Source organism: Panthera leo, chromosome B3 (assembly GCF_018350215.1).
Source record: "Panthera leo isolate Ple1 chromosome B3, P.leo_Ple1_pat1.1, whole genome shotgun sequence".
In the NCBI taxonomy this organism is placed as follows: domain Eukaryota; kingdom Metazoa; phylum Chordata; class Mammalia; order Carnivora; family Felidae; genus Panthera; species Panthera leo.
Window position 1 is genome coordinate 121,570,834 of NC_056684.1, and position 20,870 is coordinate 121,591,703.

Sequence of the window (20,870 nt, forward strand, 5' to 3'; positions counted from 1 at the left end):
AGAACTAGTAAATGTGCTCTGAGGTCCGTACCTCCTAGGAAACCCTGTACAAGTATGAGTAGGGATAACTCACATCTACATCTAAACTCTGTATCCCAGGAGCTCTGCCTGCCCGGCTAGGTTAAGGAGTCACAAACACGACCGTGGGGGCTTGGATTGGGCTGTACACAGGGCTCCCTACACCTCTGGTGAGGCTCCAAATTCTTCATCAGACAGAATTTGAAAATAAAGTGCTTTATTGCTGAGGATCACAAAGAGCTTCAGGGCGGCTGTCTAGGGGCTGAAGTTCCCACCTTTTGGAGCTTTTGTGAACAGGATGGTGGGGACTTCAGCCCTTCAACCCCACACAAGGCAAGGAAGTAAGATTTTGGGGGTGAGGAGGGCAGGGAAGAAGCACCAGGTTTGCTAGGTGAGCCAATTATGTGCATCTCTTCCCAGCTCTGAGCTCAGTGCATTCAATGACATCACCTCGGGAGCATCAAGTGGGCCATGGCGGGAGCCTTTACAAACACCACAGAAACTGCCCAAATCTGGGCTTCCCTGCCGCCAACCCCGAGCCGAGAACTGGTGTACCAGCTCACCATGGTGCACATCCTCCTGAGCTGTTCTGAGCCCACCCAGACCTGGCAGCTGTGTCCATTCAGGGCAGTGCCATCCAGTTCTGCACATCCCTACAACCTGGACAGAGCAGAGATTGCTGGACAAAGAAAGGGACCTGAATTGGTTGACCCATTCCCAGCCAGGAGCCGGCCCTGTCTCAGCCACCTCAGCCTGTCTGTCCACGCTGGGCCCCACGGGTTGACTTCAGCCCTAACCAAAGTAGTGTCCACTGAAAAGCAGCTCGGAGTTGAGGAGAACCTGTTAGGGCCCCGGTGTGGGTCTGTGGTGGCTCCCAGCAGGGGTGGGGCAAGAGGGCCTCCCGCAACCAACCAGAGATAAAGAGGGCTGGCTGCTAGGCTGGCTGTCAGCCTGACAAAATGCAGCTGTGGCACCACAGGCCCTGGGAATCACGACGTGTGCCCAGAGCCAGGGTGGAAGAGCCCAGCTCAGAGGGAGAGGGAGGAAAATGAGTGGCCAGGCTGGGACAGCACCTCCCAGGGGGGCAGGAGAGGGCAGCCCCCACAGACACACACTTCCCCCCTCCCCCATCACCCAGAGACCTTGGGGGCTGAGCTCCCTCCCTCAGCCTGGGCCCTGTACACCCCTCGACCTTGTCCCCAGCCCCACACCGACACCTGGGGTGCTGACCTGCCTTGGGTTCACAAGCAGAGGGCCCGTGGCACCAGGCCGGCCGGCCTCACGGGGTCTGGGCAGAGGCAGGGTGAGGGGTGTGCAGGGGAATCTTCTCCAGAACAGCAGCCCCCTGGTTAGTACTGCTTGGCCTCCTGCAACTGGGCCAGGTACTCCTCCTCGGGAGGGTTGTCGGCGCAGGCCCGGCCATTGTTGGGAGGCCGCACAGCGTGGTAGCGGCTCCAGTCCCCCTTACAGAGGATCCAGGGCAGCGTGTCCACCTTGAAGTGCAACTCAGGTGAGAAGTCGGTGCTGACGAGGTCAGGCGCACCGGCGCCCTTGCCCCGAGTCAGCAGCCGGCTGCCCGCATCGTAGCAGCAGTGCTGGGCGGCCAGGGTGCTGCTCTCCACGGACAGCAGTGAGCGCAGGCAGAAGCGCGCCGTGGGCTGGTACACGTCCAGGTGCTCTCGAGGCCCGCTGGCATCCCTCCACTGGAAGCTTCGGCCCCGGTGCTCATCCTGCAGGCTCACCGCGCTGTACACGGCCTCCAGCGGGTATGCACATGGGCAGCTGGGCAGGTCCTGCAGCACCTGACTCAGGTACTTGGCTAGGAAGTCACTCTTGCAGTTCAGCCACTTCTCACAGCTATCCACATCTGCAGAGGGGAGGGGAGCCAGTCAGCCCCGCGGTGGGGTGGGGGATGATCAAGGGCCAATGCCTGGAGAAGGCCCCGCAGCGGAGCTGAGTGCAGCCCAGCTTGGCCTCCTCTGTTGCCAGATAAGGGCTACCACACAACCACCCAGGAAACATGGAGCCAGAGGCTACGGCTCAGAATGGATGTTGGCCAAGGGGCTGGAGGAGGAGCCTGGAGGCTGTCTGAAGTGCCAGGTGCTGTCCCTTTATGTGCTGGATGGTGGGGGAGATCTGGGGTCTTGGGGAAGGAGCTGGGGTGGTTGGGCACAGGAACCGCTGTTTTAAGCAACTGGTAAGAAAGCGTGTCGGCCCACTCTCACCTCTGCCCGCTGTGACCCCCTCCATCTATGCTGTCTTCCTCCCTTCTCTCTACCTTGGGAATGTGGCCACTGACTCTGGCCACGCAGAAGGAATGGCTCTTTCCTCCTCGCTCCAGAACTTTAGGGCACACTCTGCAGCATCGTGCTCAAGTTGGTCGTGTGTGTCTCTCCCCCTAACACCCGAGCTCTTTGAAGGCAGATCCTGGGCCTTAGTCTTCTGGGAACCCCTGTCCTGCACGGTGCCAGGCCCACCACGCCAGCTGAGGGAGCTTCACAGTATTGAGCATAGGTCCCACCCGCAAGGGGGCCTGTTGGCAGCTGCCTACCTCTTTGTGAGGGGCAAGTGACACCAAGAGACAGGGATGCAGAATGTCCCAGTGAAAGTACCGTCTGCTCCAAACTGCTGGAAGGAGCAGTCCTGGAATTCTGGCCCCTAAACTGTTTCTGACAGCACCCCTTCCCACACAGAGCCTACCCAGGAGCCTCCAAGAGCACCCGGGAGTGGAAGCCAGAATGTCCCCATCCCTTCCCACAGCCAGGGAGAATATGCCCCACCAGATGGATCTCCAAGCTCAGTGGCTCCCATCAGGACGGTCTTCCCAGCAGGAATATCAGGTTGGGAAAGGCCAATGGCCTGGCTAGAAATGACAGGGACTCAGAAATGACAGGGCCTCTTTGCTGGGGAGACTAATCTTCCAGCTGGAACATGTACTCTGCCTCAGTGGATGGGGGTGAGATTCCTCCTGTGCAGTGATGCTCCACCCTCCCGAGAGAGGTTCTCCCCAAGCCCCCAGGAGCAGGGCCTAGCTCCCCACTGACCTGGGCTGAGCATGTCCGTAGCACTGTGGGCCAGGGGCGGCCACCCCTCACCGGGGAAGCCCGAGGGGTCCTTGTCCTCGGTGCCTTTGGGAAGAGAGGAGGCCAGGCTGGTGGGGCCCCAGGGCACCTCTGTGCTCCCAGTGGGGAAGCCCAGCCCTCACTAGGCTCTCGGTGCCCACAGCATCTGGACTAGGCCTGGGACGAGGCAGAACCACCGTGTCTATAAGCTTCCTGCATCCCTTCTCCAGGCCCCACCCTCAAACAAGGCCCACATTCCCAGGGGGCCAAGCCCAGAGTGTAAGCCTCTGCCTGTGTAGGAGCTGGGGTTCGTCTCACCAGGACAAAGGGGCAGGTCGCAGGCACGGGACTCGGTGGCAGTGCAGGCGTAGCCGCAGGGCCGAGTCCTCCTCTGGCTGCCGCTGCCGCAGCTCCCACTGCAGGGAGACCAGGGGCTCCACTCCTCTTGAAGCTCATAGTCTGGGTCAAGGCAGGGAGCCAGGGGTGAGTGAGCACAGCCCACAGGGCGCATTGGTGCAGATTAGCTAAGGGTACCCCTTCCTCAGGAGGGTGCCATCCGTGCCAGGGCTCCCAGCCTAGCGGACGAAGCACGGGCTGGACTTCAGCCCCCACCTGTCCCTCAGCCGGGGACCCTTGCATGGTAGACACCCATGTAAATCATCAGGTGGCTCTACAGACACAGCAACAATCCCAGCCACCCACTCTGTGCCAACACAGCGATGAGAAAAAGATATCTGGGGCTGGAAGCTACCTGACCACTGTCAATGTGACCCTGGGCAAGTCCCCCTATGTCTCTGACCTAGAGGGGTTTTTTTTTGTAATTTTTTAATGTTTATTTATTTTTGAGAGAGAGAGAGAGAGAGAGAGAGAGAGAGCAGGGGATGGACAGAGAAGGGGGGGTGGACAGAGGATCCGAAGTGGGCTCTGCACTGACAGCAGCAAGCCCGATGCAGGGCTCGAACTCACAAACCGAGAGATCATCACCTGAGACGAAGTCAGACGTTCAACCAACTGAGCCACCCAGGCGCTCCTCTGACCTATAATTTTTATGTCAATTAAAACCAAGGCTGACAACACTTCCCCAGCACTGGGGACATTAAGGAAAGTCCTGACTTTCCATGATAGGGACCAAGACCTGGTCTGAGGAACCTGAAATACACCATGACTGCACCCTCAGACCTCTGGCTGTTGCAGGTCTGAGGACCCAGGGGGCTCTGTGGAACCCCCAAAGTACTGACATACCCAGCTCTCTCCTCACTTCCCAGGCATGCCAGAGCAGGTGGGCACCAAGAGTTTAAGGAAAATTAATGGAAGAAAAGCTGAAAGGCATGAAAACTGTCAATTTACATCATTTTGGTGAACCAGGGAAAGCCTGCTATGCCTTAGTCTTAATGATGGCACCGCTGTCCAAGGATGAAATACCAGGGCTCTAGGGAGAATGGCTGTAACTGTCCATGAAACACATCTGTACCCAGGAAAACCTGAACGACAACAAGAATGGCTGTCATGGGAGCTGGCCAGATGTTAGGTGGTATTTTCTGATAGTCTGTGCTACGTTGTTTTCTAATAAAAATAATAAAAATAGCCAATAATTAGTTTACTACATGCTGGCACTTTAAATGTATTAACTCAATACCCTCTACGCCCAATCTTATGTAGTTAAGGGTTGTGCCATTCTCCATTTTAGAGAGGAAGTAAATTAGGCATAGAGAGATTAAGTAACTTGCCCAAGGTCACTCAGCGGGTAAGCAGCAGAGCCAGGATTCAAGCCCACACAGTCTGAAAATGAGGTCACTTATGAGTGGTGCGGTTTATCATATTTCCCAATTTGTTGGAAAGTGACAGCTATGAATATATATAAAATTAACAAACGTCGATTTGCTTAGGGGGTCTCAGGGCTGTTGTGAAGGTCAAATGTTTGGGGGAAAAACAGATTTTGCAAGCTATGTTATTAACATTAATAGCTAATGTTGCTATTTAGCAGATGATGGTGTTTGTACAGGCCTAAGCTTCTGGCCTTCATAGCTGCCCCTGCTCGGTGAAGCTCTCAGGCCTCCCTTTAGCCCCAGTTACTCTCAGAACTTCCAGAAGCAGCAGCCGGGGATGCCAAGGTGGGGATGCTCACCATAGCCGTCTGGCTCCTTGAAGGCCCAGTCCCCAGGGGCCAGCCAGCCCTGCTCCCAGCTGCCTGTGGCCCCACTGAACCCAGGCTCCTCCTCCTCCTCCTCTTCCTCCTCGTTGTCCTCCTGGTCCTCACTCTCACTATACTCTGCAGGGTAATCCTCCTCCTCCACTTCTTCCTCCTCCTCTTCTTCCCCTGGGGCTCTGCCCTTGAGATTGGTCCTCCCCTCCTCGCCCTCCAGGTAGCTCCAGAATAGGGGCCAGAAGAGCTCCTTGGCGGACAGCCAGCTAGAGGCACCCTGGGGCCAGCGACTGCTGGGCTCAGCCAATAGGTCCATCTCCACCTCGGCCTGGGGATCCTCCACCACCTCGATGGTCACCTGCAGAGGGTCAGACACAGGCCGGCCAGTGAAGGAGTGCTCAGAGCAAGGCTCCAAGGAGAGGAGAGATGACAAGTGTGGGGGCAGGGGCAGAGGACCAACCTTTCCTCCAAACCGGCTCATTCTCTTGGCCAACCTTCCTGGCTTCCCAGGGCACACGGGGTCACAATTTAAGACTTGGCTGTGCATCAGAATCCCCTGGATATTCCAGACTCCTTGACCTAACCCTAGACATGAATTTAATTATCTGAGGTGGGGCTAGGCATGGTGGCTCTAACATGTGCCAAGGGTAGAGACCCACTAGTTTAAGAGAAGCTGGCTGTGAACTCTGCTGCAGGCTGCCCAGAATTAGGGGCCACTAACAGCCTTGGGTCTCGCTGTAGGGCTGGAAAATGATAGCAAAGAGAGCAAAGTCCCACAGCAGCCCTGGGTGGGGCGGGGGTGGGGGGGCTCTCATTCACCACATTGTGGACGGGAAATAAGTAACATGAAACCATTTACATGAAAGTGAACTTTGAAACATTGTTTTTGGCTATTATAAAATAATACGAGATCGCCGAACACAATTTGGGGGAAAACCAGCAAAATATAATGAAAAAAATTAAAATCACCCCCACTCCATCTCTGACAAATAACATTTTGATAATTAAACTTCCAGGTTTTACACATGCACGCACGCGCACACGCATACACACAAACTTTTAAACAATTTTAGAATGTTAGTTTCTACACTTCCTCCTTGCCTTTTCTCTTTTGATGAAAGTGTTTTGCAAACTGTAGGTGCTGCACAAAATGCAGAACTCTTATCATCAGGGATTGAGGACTGGCAGTGGAGAATGTAAACTGGAATCCCATTGGCTCCATAAAGCCCCTCTGGCGGGCAGCCCCCTACCACGAGCCCACCCCATTCTGCACACAACCAACCCTGCAGGAAGGGTTGGGTCTGGGTAGGGGCCACAAGTCGCCCCTTCCCCATTTCCCTAGAAGGCCCTGCCATTCACAAAGCTTCCCCACTCCTTGGGTCTTCATGACAGCCCTACCAGGCTGGTGCTGTTTCTCCTTTGCTATGGACTGGAAAACACAGGCTCAGAGGGCCACATGCCCTGCTCGGCCCGCAGCTGGGAAGTAGAGGAGCAGCCCCCACTACTCTGTGACCCCCAAAAGAACCCCCGCCCTCCAAGGAATACAGGATGGGGACGCCTGACCTCAGGATGGAGCTGGTCAGCCCAGTTCCTCTCTAGGTGTCCACTGGGCCTATGCCCTCCTGTAGCTCTCACCTGGATATTGGGGTTTGGGGCAGTCAAGTCTGTGTTGGCCAATCCTGGCAGCTTCTGCAGCTCCAGCAGCAAGGGAGTGTCCTCCAGGGTCTTTGGCATGGACGCCTTGTCCAGGCTCAGGGCTGCTGGCTCACTGAGAGCCCGGCGCCTATGTTGGCGTGGCCCTGCCTGGAGGCGGGTTCTGGGGAGCAGGGGGGTCCTCTCCTCTTCCCTAGGAGAGCTGGGATCTGGGGAGGCTGAGACCTGAAGGAGAGAGAAGGGGAGGAGGGGGTGATTGGGGTCAGGGCTTACCCCAAATGGACCCAAAGTAGGCAATGCAGGAGTCTTGGGGTCTGACCAGGCCACAAATTCACCCTGTGACCATGGATCCAAACATACGTGTTTTAACGCCTCAGAGAGTAAATGAGGCCATGTGCACAGAGTGCTTGGACAAATGGTGCCAACGTGAGGCATAACAGGGGGGCTAAATCAGGTTTCTACATGTGGAAGAAACATAAGCCAACCTCCTCATTTTACAGATGAAGAAACTGAGGTCCATAGAGGGAAGCATGTTGTTTAAGGCAGTGTTTCCAAGTGCAGTTCACAGACCACATGCCTCAGAATCCCCCAGGGCTCTTGCCCAGGAACAGATGGCGGGTCTCACAAGTCAGGGCAGGAAGGCCCAGAAAGGCTGACAAGGAGGGTAGTGGCAGACCTGGGCCTTCCCCCAGCAGGCTCCCCTGTCACTGACCCTCCCAAGCTGTCCACGTGAGGGCTGTGTTCCTTAGCATCTCTGACCACTGCTACCTTCCTCCTCCTGCCCGTCTGGGACCCAGCGCCTTTTCCTAGTTCGGGTGCCGTCGCAGCTGTCTGTCTGCCAGGTAATTCCCTCCACCAGCCAGTGCCCATGGGGTCCACACCGTGACAGTCCCTGCCTCGGCTCAGATAGTAAGTGAAAGACCCTGGTTGTCTCTGACTCCAGCAGCAGCCCTCACCTGCTCAGACAGTGGGACACTGGGGTGGCCATCCACCTACTTCCAGGCTACAGCCATTGCTCAGGTCTCTACAACAGGACAGAGGGGGCACTGTCCAGAGCTGCCTTATGATGTAAAGCATGCCCCACCCAGGCCACAGCCTTGACCCCACTTCCCATCTCATACCTAAAGCCATGTGAAAAAACACAGGTCTGGACAGTCAGATCAGCTTGGGTTCAAATCCTAGCTCTGCCTCTTACTAGCTCATTCAACTTGATCTGCAAAATGAGGATAATTCCTACCTGGAAGGATTGTCAGAAATTTATTTATCAAACACTTACTTCCACAGCATGTGTGTGCCAGGCACTGTTCTAAACACTTAATCATTCATTTCATTCTCCCAACAACCCTCAGAGGTAGGTGCTAGCTGTCATCCCCATTTTGACAATGGAAACTAAAGCACAGAGAGGGCAAATAACTTGCCTCAGGTCACACAGACATTTAGTGGCAGAGCCTAGGATTTGAAACAGACAGCCTGGGTCCAGAGCCCATTCTCTCTCTCTCTCTCTCTCTCTCTCTCTCTCTCTCTCTCTCTCTCTTTAAGATTTTATTAAGTAATCTCTACATCCAACGTGGGACTCGAACCCACAACACTGAGATCGAGTCACACATTCTACCAACTGAGCCAGCCAGGCACCTGAGAGCTCACACTCCTTAACTGTTTTGCTCTGACACTACAGGCAAGAGTGTGGAGAGTCTATTTCACAAATCAGGGGCTTATTCAGTCTAATTTCTCACTATGACTTTCTTTCCTTGGGTTGAAAAAGAGAGTCAGAACCTTTGGCCTCTCCCCTTTAACCCCCTCCTTCGGTGTTGCCCAAACACCTGGTTCCAAGGCTCCTGCACTAATCACCATGGCCCATCTGAGCCTGGCCCTGGAATCTGTTACTGAGTCAAAGTGCTCTGGTCTCAACAGCCAGGCCAGACAAGCAGAGAGGATGGACAGATGAGTAAGAACAACTCATCTCCTTCACTGACCAGTCTTGGAGGCCTGGAACATCCCCATATGCTGCTTTCCTGGCAGCTCCCACTCACTATGCCACCAAAGCCCTAACTGTCCCGGTGCCGTGGCTCAGTAGCTCCTCTGTCTGCAGCCTCAGGACTGCAGGAGTTTAGGGTCTGCAGCCTTTCTGGCTGATGTGGATATCACTGCCTCGTGAGTGGGTAGTTAAGCAATGGTTCTCATCTGAGAACATTTGGCAATGTCTGGAGACATTTGTGGTTGTCACTTGGAGAGGGGTTCTACTGGCACCATGTGGGAGATCCTACAACACATAGGACAGCCCTCACAAAAATCATCCAGTCCAGAATGTCAACAGTGCTGCAATCAAGGGGCACCTGGGTGGCTCAGCCGGTCAAGCATGGACTTCGGCCTAGGTCACGATCTCATTGTTCCTGAGTTAGAGCCCTGCGATGGGCTCTGTGCTGACAGCTCGGAGCCTGGAGCCTGTTTCAGATTCTGTGTCTCTCCCTCTCTCTCCCTCTCTCTCTCTCTCTCTCTCTCTCTCTGCCCCTCCCCCACTTATACTCGCGCTCTCTCTCTCTTTCTCTCTCTCCTCAAAATAAATAAATTAAAAAAAAATTTTTTTTATGTGTGCCAGGGTGGCTCAGTTGGTTAAGTGCCGACGACTTCAGCTCAGGTCATGATCTCACGGTTCATGGGTTCAAGCCCCACGTCGGGCTCTGTGCTGACAGCTCAGAGCCTGGAACCTGCTTTGGATTCTGTGCCTCCCTCTCTCTCTGACCCTCCCCTGCTTGCACTCTGTGTCTCTCTCTCTCTCTCTCAAAAATAAATAAACATTAAAAAAAAAATTTTTTTTTTTAAGTTTTTTTAAAAACAGTGCTGCAATTAAGAAACCCTGCTCTAGGGGGCGCCTGCCTGGTTCAATTGGTAGAGCATGTGACTCTTGATCTTGGGGTTGTGAGTTTGAGCCCCAATGCTGAGTGTAGAGATTACTTAAATAAATAAATAAACTTAAAAAAAAAAAAAAAAGGAAAGAAACCTTGCTCTAAAGTCAGGCTGCTTAGATCTGAATCCCTGAATAGTCTGGTTTCTGACCTGTGGGACCCTGACGGGACAGAACCTCTGTGAGCATCCTTATGTGTAAAATGAGAACAATGATGGGAGAGAGCTAGCATCCAGCAGGGCTCAGAATATTCATTTCCAGCCCTCTCCAACCTCTAGGCCATAGAAAATCCTGGCTAACCACCACAGCCACACGTCACAGCCACCCTTCTCTAGAGCTGCTTAGAGCCCCTGCTCTGTGCTTCAGGCCCCAGAACTCTCAGGAGTGGAGTGGGGCCATGGGTCTTAGTTTGGGTTTCTTCAGAAGCCAATGCTGACACCAGAATTCAAGGGCATTCCTTTGGAAGGTGATCCCAGGAGACACCAGCAGGGAGTGGGGGAGTGGGTCAGGGGTGGGAGGCAGCTAATAAAGAATGCTCCATCAAGTTAGTGACCATGGTGGACAAGTGGAGCTCAATCCTACTGGTCCCAGAAGTAGGGAGCTGGGCTACATACCTGCAAACCTCACCAGTCACTGATTGCGGGCTTCTGGGTGGAGGAGAGGATTTGTTCCCCGGGCACCTCAGATCGGTCATGTACAGCTGAAAACAGGCCCTCGTGCCCGTGACAGCCCTCAAGCAACTGGACACTGGCAACAGGGAGTAAGGCAGAGATACGGGCAGAGCCCCCTGAGCCCTGACCCGTGAGTACTGTCTGAGCACATCTTCTCTACCAGGCCTGAGCTAGGCCCTGGATGTGCCTTCTGTCACCCCAGCCACCCCAGCTAGAGTGCAGGTAGGACTTTGTCTGCTTGCTTCACACAGTATCCTGTGCCTGGTACACGGGAGGAGCTCAATAAATCACTGCTGAGTGACTGAATGAACACTAGCACCCCAAGGGGTGAATGTGACTGTCTCTATGTTAATGATGAGGCTATGGAGGCTCAGAGAGGGTAAGGGATTTACATAAAGTCCAAGGTTGTAATAACATAGAGGCTCGGCTTCAAACTTAGCTCTGCCTGAGAGACAGCCACTCACTAGCTGCAGACCCGAGGCTTAGTTATTAGACCCACTGTCTGTTTCCTCGTCCCTAAAACAAGGAAAACAAGACAAGGACCACAAAATGCTAGGCACTGTGGCTGTTCGGGTGGTGTTTGGATCCTAACCAGAACAGAAGACACCCAAGGCAGAGTTCTGTCATTCTTTCTTTGCCTGTCTAGTGCCCAACAAACCCTTGTGTTGTTGTGTTTTTTTTAACTATGTTATGAGTTTGAATCTCTTTTTAATGTACAGAGAGAGGAGAGAGAGAGAAAGAGTGAGCATGAGTGAGGGAAAGGCAAAGAGAGAGACAGAATCTCAAGCAGGCTCCGCACTGTCAGTGCAGAGCCCGATGCGAGGCTCAAAGTCATGAACTGTGAGATCATGACCTGAGCCAAAATCAAGAGTCAGATGCTTACCCGACTGAGCCACCCAGGCGCCTCACCCAACAAACTCTTGTAACGACAATGCCACACATGTGTACGTCCAGTGCTTTCTCACCCAGCAGGCCATCTGACAGAATGGGTTCTCTTATTCCCATTTGACTGTGGGAGTAAACTGATGCTCAGCAACAGGCCTGACCAGAGAGAGGGTGGCACATTTTGTTCACGATGTCAATGATTTCAAGACCTTTCAAGACTTACGATGAGCAGGCTGGGGCATGACATACAAAGATGGACCCTGAGGTCCCGGGTCTAGCTCTTGAAATGACAGACCTGGCTCCCAGTCTCAGTCAGGCTTAATGTCTCTGTGCCTTGATTTTTTTCATCTGGAAAATGAGACTAACACCCATCCAACACCCATGGGAACAACACCGAGGGGCCATATGTGCTTCAGCTTCATCATAAAAGTCTCTGGAGTTGTCATTTATTTCTGACATATCACCTAAGGCCCTAGAAGAGCAGTCTGCATTATGTCAACATAATGTCTTAACTACCACCTTGATTACATAACAGCTTTAACACACATCACATGGACTTCTGAAGCAGTATTTGAACTGGATGGGATCACAGAGATGACTTAGCCCCTTATTTTAAATGTCAGGAAATCATCTGAGGTGAGTCATACCTGAGTTAATGACCCACTGAGACCAGAACCCCAGGTCCTGGGCTCTAAGCTCTGTTTTTCATTCATGGCACTAATTTAACATACGTTTGAGGGTTCCACCAGGCCCTATACTGGAGCTGGGGGTATGACTTTGGCTCTGAAATAACCTATCCTCTAGACTGGTCTCGGGGGAAGATCTGGCAAATATATCAAAAATAATCACAATACAAGGCAGTAAGTACTAAAATAGAAAATATGTCAAAATGAGTAGGAAAAAAATGCCAATTCAATTAACTTTATGACCACTGCCACCTCCACCTAGGAGGTGGGACTGGCCAGGGGATGTTCACTTCCTCTGGATTTGTCTACAGCAGTGGTTGTCAGCAACCGTGGGGGAGAGGGGTGTCCGTCAGGAAACTCAGGGCAATGTCTGGCTCTGTCCGGCAGTGGGTGCTACAAACACCTAACAGGTTAAGGCCAAGGATGCTGTTAAATGTCCCACAAGGCACAACAAAGAATTATACAACCCCAAATGACAGGACTGTGGAGGATGAGAAACTCTGGTCTACAGGATGTAGTCTCAACAGGAGGCAAAAAATCTTAGATATTACAATGGTTTGTAACATACCCAAGTGCCATGATACATAAACAGTATAGTCATGAAATGGTATATCCCAATTTCAGTGGGAGAGGCACTTAGGGGGGAAAAATGTCTAAAAGGCTCCTTAGAAAGGCAGCGTTGAAAAAAAACGTGGATAAAACACCAGTCCACAGAGACGTCAAATGCAGGCGGTGCTTCCCGCCGCCTCTGGAGGGCCTCAGCAGCCTGGGCATTGCTAGCAGCCCAAGCTCTGGTGCCGCTCACCCACCGGTCTCCTGCACGCACCCGGCGGGGCCTCTCAGTGCCTTCGTCTGGAAAATGGAAAGAACTACTCTGGCCTCCTCCTCCTAGAACAGCTCAGAGCCTGGAAGGAGCCAGGACCCCCTACCACACCAGCCCGCAAACCTTGGAACAAGTCGGGAGGGTTTTGTCCCCAAGGGGACAATCCATGCAGTGATGGCTGGACTGTGGACCCCTGGTGAAGGGAGACAGGTGTCGACAGACCGTAGTTCCTCTTCGCGTCTAAACTACTCTTCCCCGACTCGCTCCTCTGTTTTCGGTCGCATCCCCAAAGCCCACTCACGGGCCACCCAGAAAGTGCCCCCCCACCCCCACCCCGCCACGTCTTGGCGACTTCTGCTCTTCCAACTACATAGTAATATCAAGGTCCCTGGCTGATATTACTCTCCAGCAAGTTGAAAGACCCCACTCACTACCTCATCTCGTCTCAATTCACACCCAAAGGGACTCCAATCTTTTGCAGGTTTGATTTGAGGCTGCAGCGGCCGTTATTCGGCGGGTTGAACCTCAGCAACTCCGCGCAGCGTCGCGTTCCCCTCCCACCCTCCCGACTCCTCTCGGAACGCGCCCCCCGGACAGGGGGGTTGCAGGAGAGGTTCGCTCAGGGCGAGGCGGCCGCAGGTGGGAGAGGCCGGGCCGTTCGGGGCGTGTGGGGGGAGGTCCGCGCCCGGCCCTCTGCCCACTAGCGCAGTCTGTCCTCGGCCGGCCGGCCAGCCACGCGGTCGGGGTGGGGGCTTGGGGGTGGGGGGGAGGAGTCCGCCGCACCTGGTCCCCGCCCCGCGCCCGCCCTCTGAGGTCGCCGCTCGCGCCCCGGACCCCGCGCCGACCCCTCTCCCCGCCGCTCACCTCCGCCAGCCTCGTGGGGCTCCGGGGCCGCGGCTTCCTCAGGGGGAGCGCCCGGCCCGCGGCCAGCAGCGCCGCCAGCAGCACCACGCCGAGGAGGAGCCCCGCGCGGCCGGGCAGTCGAGGCATCGTCTCCCTGCCGGCGCTGCTCCGCGCCGAGCCTCCGCGCCTCCCGAGCCGCTCCCGCGCGTCCGTTTGCGCCGGGCCTCGCCTCCTCCAAGGGCGGGAGCGCGCCGGCCGCGGGGGGCGAGGGGCGGGGGCGGGAGGTGGGGGAGACCGGCGGTCGCGGGGACGCGCGGGGCGGGGGAACCGCGCGGCTCTCGGGTCAGCGCCCGGGATGTCTCCGCCCTTCCCGGAGGGGCGGCTCCTCGACGCGCCCGGACAGTCTCGGCTCCCTTTGATCTGGCCGCCTCCCCGCCCCCTGTCCCCGCGGCTGGTGCCGTCGCAGCCCCGAGCGAATTCCTGTTCGGGGGACGTCGCGACCGGCCGGCACGGCGCGCTCAGGCTCCGCACTGCCACTCCTGCGGGTCGCCCTCCCCGCGGGCGCGCAGACGGCGCGGGGACACACGGACCCCCAGGACCCCGCGAGCGGGGAACGCGCCGCAGCCCAGCGTGAGAGCCCTCCGGCCTGGGGCAGATGTTTGTTTGTGCCTCGAGGTAGGTTTGCTCAGGGAAGAAGGCCGGGAAGTAACTCCTCCAGGGCTCCCCGAGCTCCCCAGCTGGAGGTGGAGCCCAGAAAAACACCTGCCACTGTGCACCCGATTTCCTCAGGATGTTCTCAGAGCACAAAAACCGAGAGACTCTTGTGCAGGGATCCTCACGTGTAGCATATGCGGGTCATGAAATAAAACCACAGCTCGTGATAAAGATCAGGAACCCTGAAGGGCAGTGACAATTTTAGTGGCCTGGATGGGGGCTGTGAGGGAATGTGAGCATAGTGATGCAGGGCGGGGGCAGAGCGGTTTGGACAGGTCAGTGAGGAGCTGTGGGAAGACACTAGGAAGAATGCCTATGCAGGGACCACAAAGGCTGCCTGGTTTCAGGGCAGGAATAGCAAATCCCTGGAGGTGCTGGGAGGATGGCCAGGAAATATGCCATAGGGGTAAATCTTGGGATCTGGGTTTAGCCAAAGTGAAAAACTTAGGGGCCCGGGCACAGTTCTGAGAAACCATTCCAATCCCCAGCGGCGCAGGCTAGGGCTCTGCAGTGTTTTGTTTTGTTTTGTTTTGTTTTTAATTTTTTTTTTAATTTACACCCAAATTAGCATATAGTGCAACAATGATTTCAGGAGTGGATTCCTTAGTGCCCCTTACCCATTTAGCCCATCCCTCCTCCCACAACCCCTCCAGTAACCCTGTTTGTTCTCCATATTTATGAGGCTCTTCTGTTTTGTCCCCCTCCCTGTTTTTATATTACTTTTGTTTCCCTTCCCTTATGCTCATCTGTTTTGTCTCTTAAAGTCCTCGTATGAGTGAAGTCATATGATTTTTGTCTTTCTCTGACGAATTTCACTTAGCATAATACCCTCCAGTTCCATCCACGTAGCTGCAAATGGCAAGATTTCATTCTTTTTGATTGCCGAGTAATACTCCATTGTATATATTTACCACATCTTCTTTATCCATTCATCCATCGATGGACATTTGGGCTCTTCCAATTTTGGCTATTGTTGATAGGCAGTGGTTTGAATAGTAGTGCATCACAGGGATTACACTGGGTCTGGAGTTGGCCACCAAGGTTTGAATCCGGCTTCTACCATTTACTAAGAAGTTGATATTATTGGACAAGTTCTTTGACCTCTTGGTGAATTTGTCATTTATAAAAGTGGGGGAGTGGGGGTGGGGGTGGGGGGGTACCTACCTCACAGGTGTAAGAAGTAAGTAAGAATCTATGCTAAGGATTCTTATTAGGGTGCAGTTACCATTTTTTGGTCAAAAGTGCCAAATATTGGCAATTTCATGAGGTTCAACCTAGTAAGATGCTTGGTACATGGTAAACATTCAACTGTTAGCCCAAAGAAACCTGCATTTGAGCACCGCTTTGTCATACTGTTGTTTTTTTTTTCTAGACAAAAAGTGAGACTACCTTGTTCTTTAGCATTTAAAAAACAATTTTTAAACATTTATTCATTTTTGAGAAACAGAGACAGAGCACAAGCAGGGGAGGGGCAGAGAGAGGGAGACATGGAATCTGAAGCAGGCTCCAGGCTCTGAGCTTAGAGCCTGACACAGGGTTCGAACCCATGAACTGAGAGATCATGACCTGAGCTGACGTCGGACGCTTAACCAACTGAGCCACCCAGGTGCCCCTCTTTTCATCAAACTTTTACACCTTCTGCCAGCTCAAAGTCAGAGCTCAAGTTCATTCGTTTGTGCATACCTGTCTGAGTCAGTCACTACCACTGTGCTCCAGGCCCCTCTCCCCCTTACCTGGACAGCTGTAGTAGCCTCCTGACTGGTTCTATTATATCCTCTCCTGTTCTCACTGCCTCCTCACGAATGCTCTTGGTTATCTTCAGTGGAAAACAAGGCATCGTCTACATACAGTACATGCTTCTGAGTTCATCTGATTCTACTCTTTGATTCTTTGAGCTATTTTACAGCCCTATATAGGTTGTAGGCAATAACGAAGTAAAACAGTTATTACATATGGAAATGCAAGTTATGTCCTGTCCTCTGAGGTTCATTTGACCTCCCAGTATAGAAGAAACCAGTTTTGCCTACATTTTTTTTTCTTAATTTTTATTTACTTTTGAGAGAGAGAGAGAGAGAGACAGAAGTGCGAGCAGGGGAGGGGCAGAGAGAGAGGGAGACACAGAATCTGAAGCAGGTTCCAGGCTCTGAGCTGCTAGCACAGGACCTGGTGCAGGGCTCGAACCCATGGACCGTGAGATCATAACCTGAGCCAAAGTCAGACACTTAACCGACTGAGCCACCCAGGTGCCCCCAGTTTTGCCTACATTTGCACATCCATTTCAATATTCTTGATCTATAAATGTTCTTGTTTTTCAGTATCTCCTTTGATTGCTTATAATATCTTTACCAGTTTCCTCATTTGGGAGTTAAAGAAAATCTTTAACTCATGTTCATTTTTATATCTGTAAGAGAATCATTCTGTTTTTTTGAAAAGTATCTTTTTAAAAAACATTTTTAATGTTTATTTATTTTTGAGAAAGAGCGCAAACCGAGGAGTGGCAGAGAGAGAGGGAGACCCAGAATCCGAAGAAGACTCCAGGCTCTGAGCTGTCAGCACAGAGCCCAGTGTAGAGCCAGAACCCACGAACCATGAGACGTGACCTGAGCTGAAGTCAGACACTTAACCAACCTAGCCACCCAGGCGCCCCAAAATTATCTTTTGAAAATCCTGTTGGATGCAGTTCATTCCTACCTCCCCAATCTTAGCTCCCTGGCAACCACTTATCCCCTCTCTGTCACCATGGGTTACTTCTGCCTTTCTAGATTTTTGTATTAATAGAATCATATTTATGTTTTCTTTTGTGTTTGGTTTATTTGAGCATGTTAAGACTCATCCATACAGTTGTAGGTATCAGTGATTTGTTCCTCTTCATTGCTGAGCAGTATTCCATCCCATGAACATAATACTACAACGTCCTTGCCACTCACAATGACAGCATTTGGATTGTTTCTAGTTTGGGGCTGGTGTAAATCTAGCAGCTGTAAATATTCAAGTGCAAGTGTGGGCATGCTTCTCTTAGGTGGATGAAATCACTGCCCCAATCTGCCAAATTGTTTTCTCAAATGGCTATACACTTTGTATTCCCATACCTTTGTCAACACTTGGTATTGTAATTCTTTTTAAACTCAGCCATTCTAGGGGCACCAGGGCGGCTCAGTCGGTTAAGGGCCTACTTCAGTTCAGGTCATGATCTTGCAGTCTGTGAGTTCGAGCCCCACATCGGGCTCTGTGCTGACAGCTCAGAGCCTGGAGCCTGCTTTGGATTCTGTGTCTCGCTCTCTCTCTGCCCTTCCCCTGCTTGCACTCTGTCTCTGCCTCTCAAAAATAATAAACATTAAAAAAAAATTTTTTTTTTTTAACTCAGCCATTGTAGTGGGTAGGTGAGTAGTGGAATCTTAGTGTAGTTTTAATTTGCATTTCCCTGACAACCAGTGATGTTGAACATTTTCCCTGTGCTTTTCTGGCCATTAGCACATCTCCTTTTGTGACAATTCTGTTCAAATCTTTGGGGCATCTGGCTGGCTAGGTTTGGAAGGCACGAGACTCTTGATCTCGGGGTTGTGAGTTTGAGCCCCACGCTGGGCATGGAGATTACTTAAAAAATATAAAATCTTAAAAAAAAGTGTTCAAATCTTTTGCCTATTTTTTATTGAATAGCCTTGCCTTATTGAGTTTTAAGGTTTTTTTTCTGGATAGAAAGCCTTTATTGGATATGTGTTATGCATGTTTTATCTCAATCTGGAGTTTGCATTTTCCTTTTGTGGAAACTTGAAGTTTTCATTTTTTTAAGTTCATTTATTTATTTTGATAGAGAGAGAGGAGGGGCAGAGAAAGAGGGAGAGAGAGAATGCTAAGCAGGCTCCATGCTGTCAGCCCAGAGCCCGACGTGGGGCTCAATCTGACGAACCATGAGATTATGACCTGAGCTGAAACCAAGAGTTGGATGCTTAACCAAGCCACCCAGGCGTCCCTTGAAGTTTTCATTTGGATAAGTCCAGCTTATCAGTATTTCTGAGCCATGCTTTTTGTGTTCTAAGAAATCGTTGCCTAATCCAAAGTCACAGATTTTTCTATTTTCTCTTGGAAGTTTTATAGTTTTTATGTTCAGATCTTTGCTTTAACTGTTGCATATGTGAGGGAAGAGTTGAAGGTCATTTCCCCTAGATATTCAGTTGTTCCAGCACCGTTAGTTGACTAACTGTACCTTCCGCATTGAATTAATTTGGCACTTTTGTCAAAAATCGACTAACCATATATGTGTAGGTCTATTCCTGGACTTTCTTATTAAGTTTTAAATTTTAATTCCAGTACAATTAACAGTGTTGTATTAGTTTCAGGTGTTCAATATAGTGATTGAACAATTCTATACATCACTCAAAAATGTGGAAGTCTTCACAAATGCGTGTGTCATCCTTGTGCAGAGGTGTGCTAATCCTCTCTGTACCAGTCCAGTTTTAGTATACGTGCTGCCGAAGTGAGCACTATTTTTGGACTCTATTCTGTCTTATTTGTTCAATATGACCATCCTAATGCCAAATGCAGTCTTGGTTACTGTAGCTCTGTAGCAAGTTTTGAAATCGGGTAGTACAAATTCTTTTTCAAAATTGTTTGGTTATTTGCATTTCTATGTGCATTTTACCAACTTGCCAATGTCTACAAAAAAAAAAAAGGACTCTAGTGGTGATCTTTTTCAGCACTTGCAACTCCACACTGGTTTTCCCCAATGCATAAGATAACCCCGCACCCTGACAGCCCAGGGCAGCAAGCCTCTGCCCCCTCTTCATCAGCACCACCTCCCCCCACCCCTGCACCCCAGCATCCTTCCCTTTGCTCACAGAGCATCAGTCACACTTTCTTTTGGATCCTTCATGCCTTAGAAATGTTTCTGTATCACCTCTGTCTAAACCATACTGGTTACCTGTTTTTATCATGCTCTTTACTTTTCCTTCACAGACTTACCAGTTTGTAAAATGATGTATGTGTCCGGATGCTTATTTGTTTGCTGCTGGTACTGGTAATGCTAGAGCCTGACATGGAAATAACACTCCATATTTATTGGTTGAATGAATAAAGGCGGAGATAGCTTTCTGAATAGTTTATTTGGGCAAAACAATATTATTTGCATGGGATGATTCTTAAGTCATTTCAAGTAGTCCCCCTTCAGTTCTTAACATGTGCTCTCAAAACTGATAACTGATACACCTGACCCAACCCATTATTTATAGCTTCACAGTCATCCAAGGTAAAAAAAAAAAAAAAAAAAAAAAAATCATCTGGCAAAAAAAGGTAGATGGGGATAAGGGAGAAAGAGAGAAGAGTGACATTTTAACACAGTACTAGAATTTAACATTTTTTATTTACATTTCCCCCTCTCACACTTTCTCAGATTAGATAAGCATCCCAGCAATGGAGAGGGGTTATCACAGCACCTCTTGCAAAGTCCAGCTTACAGGCAAACTGGTCAATGAAAAAAAAAAAAAACAAAAAAAAAACAAAGGCCAACAAAACAAGATCTCAGCTCCCCATAAGCTATCTCTCTGTTCTTATTCTCTTTCCCCCTTCTCTTAATGTTTGCTATCTTTCTACAGAGAGGGATCATCAAGACTGTATGGACATGCTGGCTGAATTGACATGGTGATTTCACCAGTATCCTGTAAAGAACCATCAAGGATGCTTTTTATCACTCCAACCACTGGTTTAACATCACTGAGGGAACATGACCTAATGTTAAGGGTGAAGACAAGTTACCATCCACCCCAGTCAGGAATATGTCCCACACTCCCTTTGAAGGCCTGGGCCAAGCGACCAAGCTTTGCACAAGAAACCTGAGAATTGTCAGAAAACGCAGGCTCTGAATTGACTCAAGGGTCCTCACGCATGGAGGGATCCACTTATCCATGGAGATGGCAACAAGGCAGGACACTTAGCACATCAGGGTATTGCTCTTGTCTTTACTTTCCATTCAGCTTCCCCACAACCACTCCAAAGAACAGAGCTTTGGGTATTGCTTCAATAAAAACGTGTAACGGCAGTTTAAGAACCACTGCATTCTTTAGGATCGGTTTATAATAACTCATCATACCACAAAGAATCACAGTTTAAGGCCATCTATCATGTGCACTGTGTAGTAAACAAGACCTTGCCCACAGCTCCCCCATCAAGCCACCTCCAAGGGTGGACTGCCAGACCCACCAGAGAAGACTAAACAACTTCAGTAAGTATCAAGCTAACTCCTTTGGTTTCCACCTAAAAAAGACTCAGTCTATAGCGAAAGGTGCTTGGAAAACAGAAGTCACTGGAGATGACAGAAGGGGCAACATTGTCCATAAAATTAAAAGCAAAAGGATCATTGGCTGGTCGTGGTGTCTCTTCTGGATGAGAAGGCAGGAAGCCAATCTTCTCATTAGGCTATCTGGGCACACGGGAATTGGGCAGGAGCCCAAACACTACATTTCCTGTGGTCAAAGCTG

The 20,870-nt window shown here is 51.2% G+C and overlaps 1 protein-coding gene, 1 long non-coding RNA gene and 1 other non-coding gene across 13 annotated transcripts; 1 reads left to right on the forward strand and 2 right to left on the reverse strand.

Annotated features, from left to right (window-relative positions):
• Window positions 1-218: 218 nt before the first annotated feature.
• Window positions 219-13,885, reverse strand: ISM2 (isthmin 2). 11 transcript variants are annotated; one of them, XM_042943920.1, is made up of 9 exons: window positions 13,278-13,381; window positions 11,333-11,490; window positions 10,393-10,525; window positions 7,833-7,900; window positions 6,859-7,101; window positions 5,206-5,581; window positions 3,399-3,539; window positions 3,063-3,146; window positions 219-1,885 (listed from the first exon to the last, which is right to left on the reverse strand). In XM_042943920.1, the coding sequence occupies exons 5-9, from the start codon at window positions 6,955-6,957 to the stop codon at window positions 1,368-1,370; spliced, it is 1,218 nt and encodes a 405-aa protein (XP_042799854.1). In that variant the 5' UTR covers window positions 6,958-7,101; window positions 7,833-7,900; window positions 10,393-10,525; window positions 11,333-11,490; window positions 13,278-13,381; the 3' UTR covers window positions 219-1,367. The 11 variants fall into 11 exon arrangements, with proteins under 11 accessions (XP_042799854.1, XP_042799856.1, XP_042799857.1 ...); XM_042943922.1 differs by having other exon boundaries at window positions 13,275-13,381; XM_042943923.1 differs by lacking the exon at window positions 13,278-13,381 and adding an exon at window positions 11,630-11,654.
• LOC122222990 lies at window positions 11,850-20,443 on the forward strand. The gene is made up of 2 exons (XR_006203973.1): window positions 11,850-11,970; window positions 19,989-20,443. It is a non-coding gene; the product is annotated as an uncharacterized LOC122222990 (long non-coding RNA).
• On the reverse strand, window positions 18,777-18,882 carry LOC122223295. The gene has a single exon (XR_006204180.1). It is a non-coding gene; the product is annotated as a U6 spliceosomal RNA (small nuclear RNA).
• Window positions 20,444-20,870: the final 427 nt, after the last annotated feature.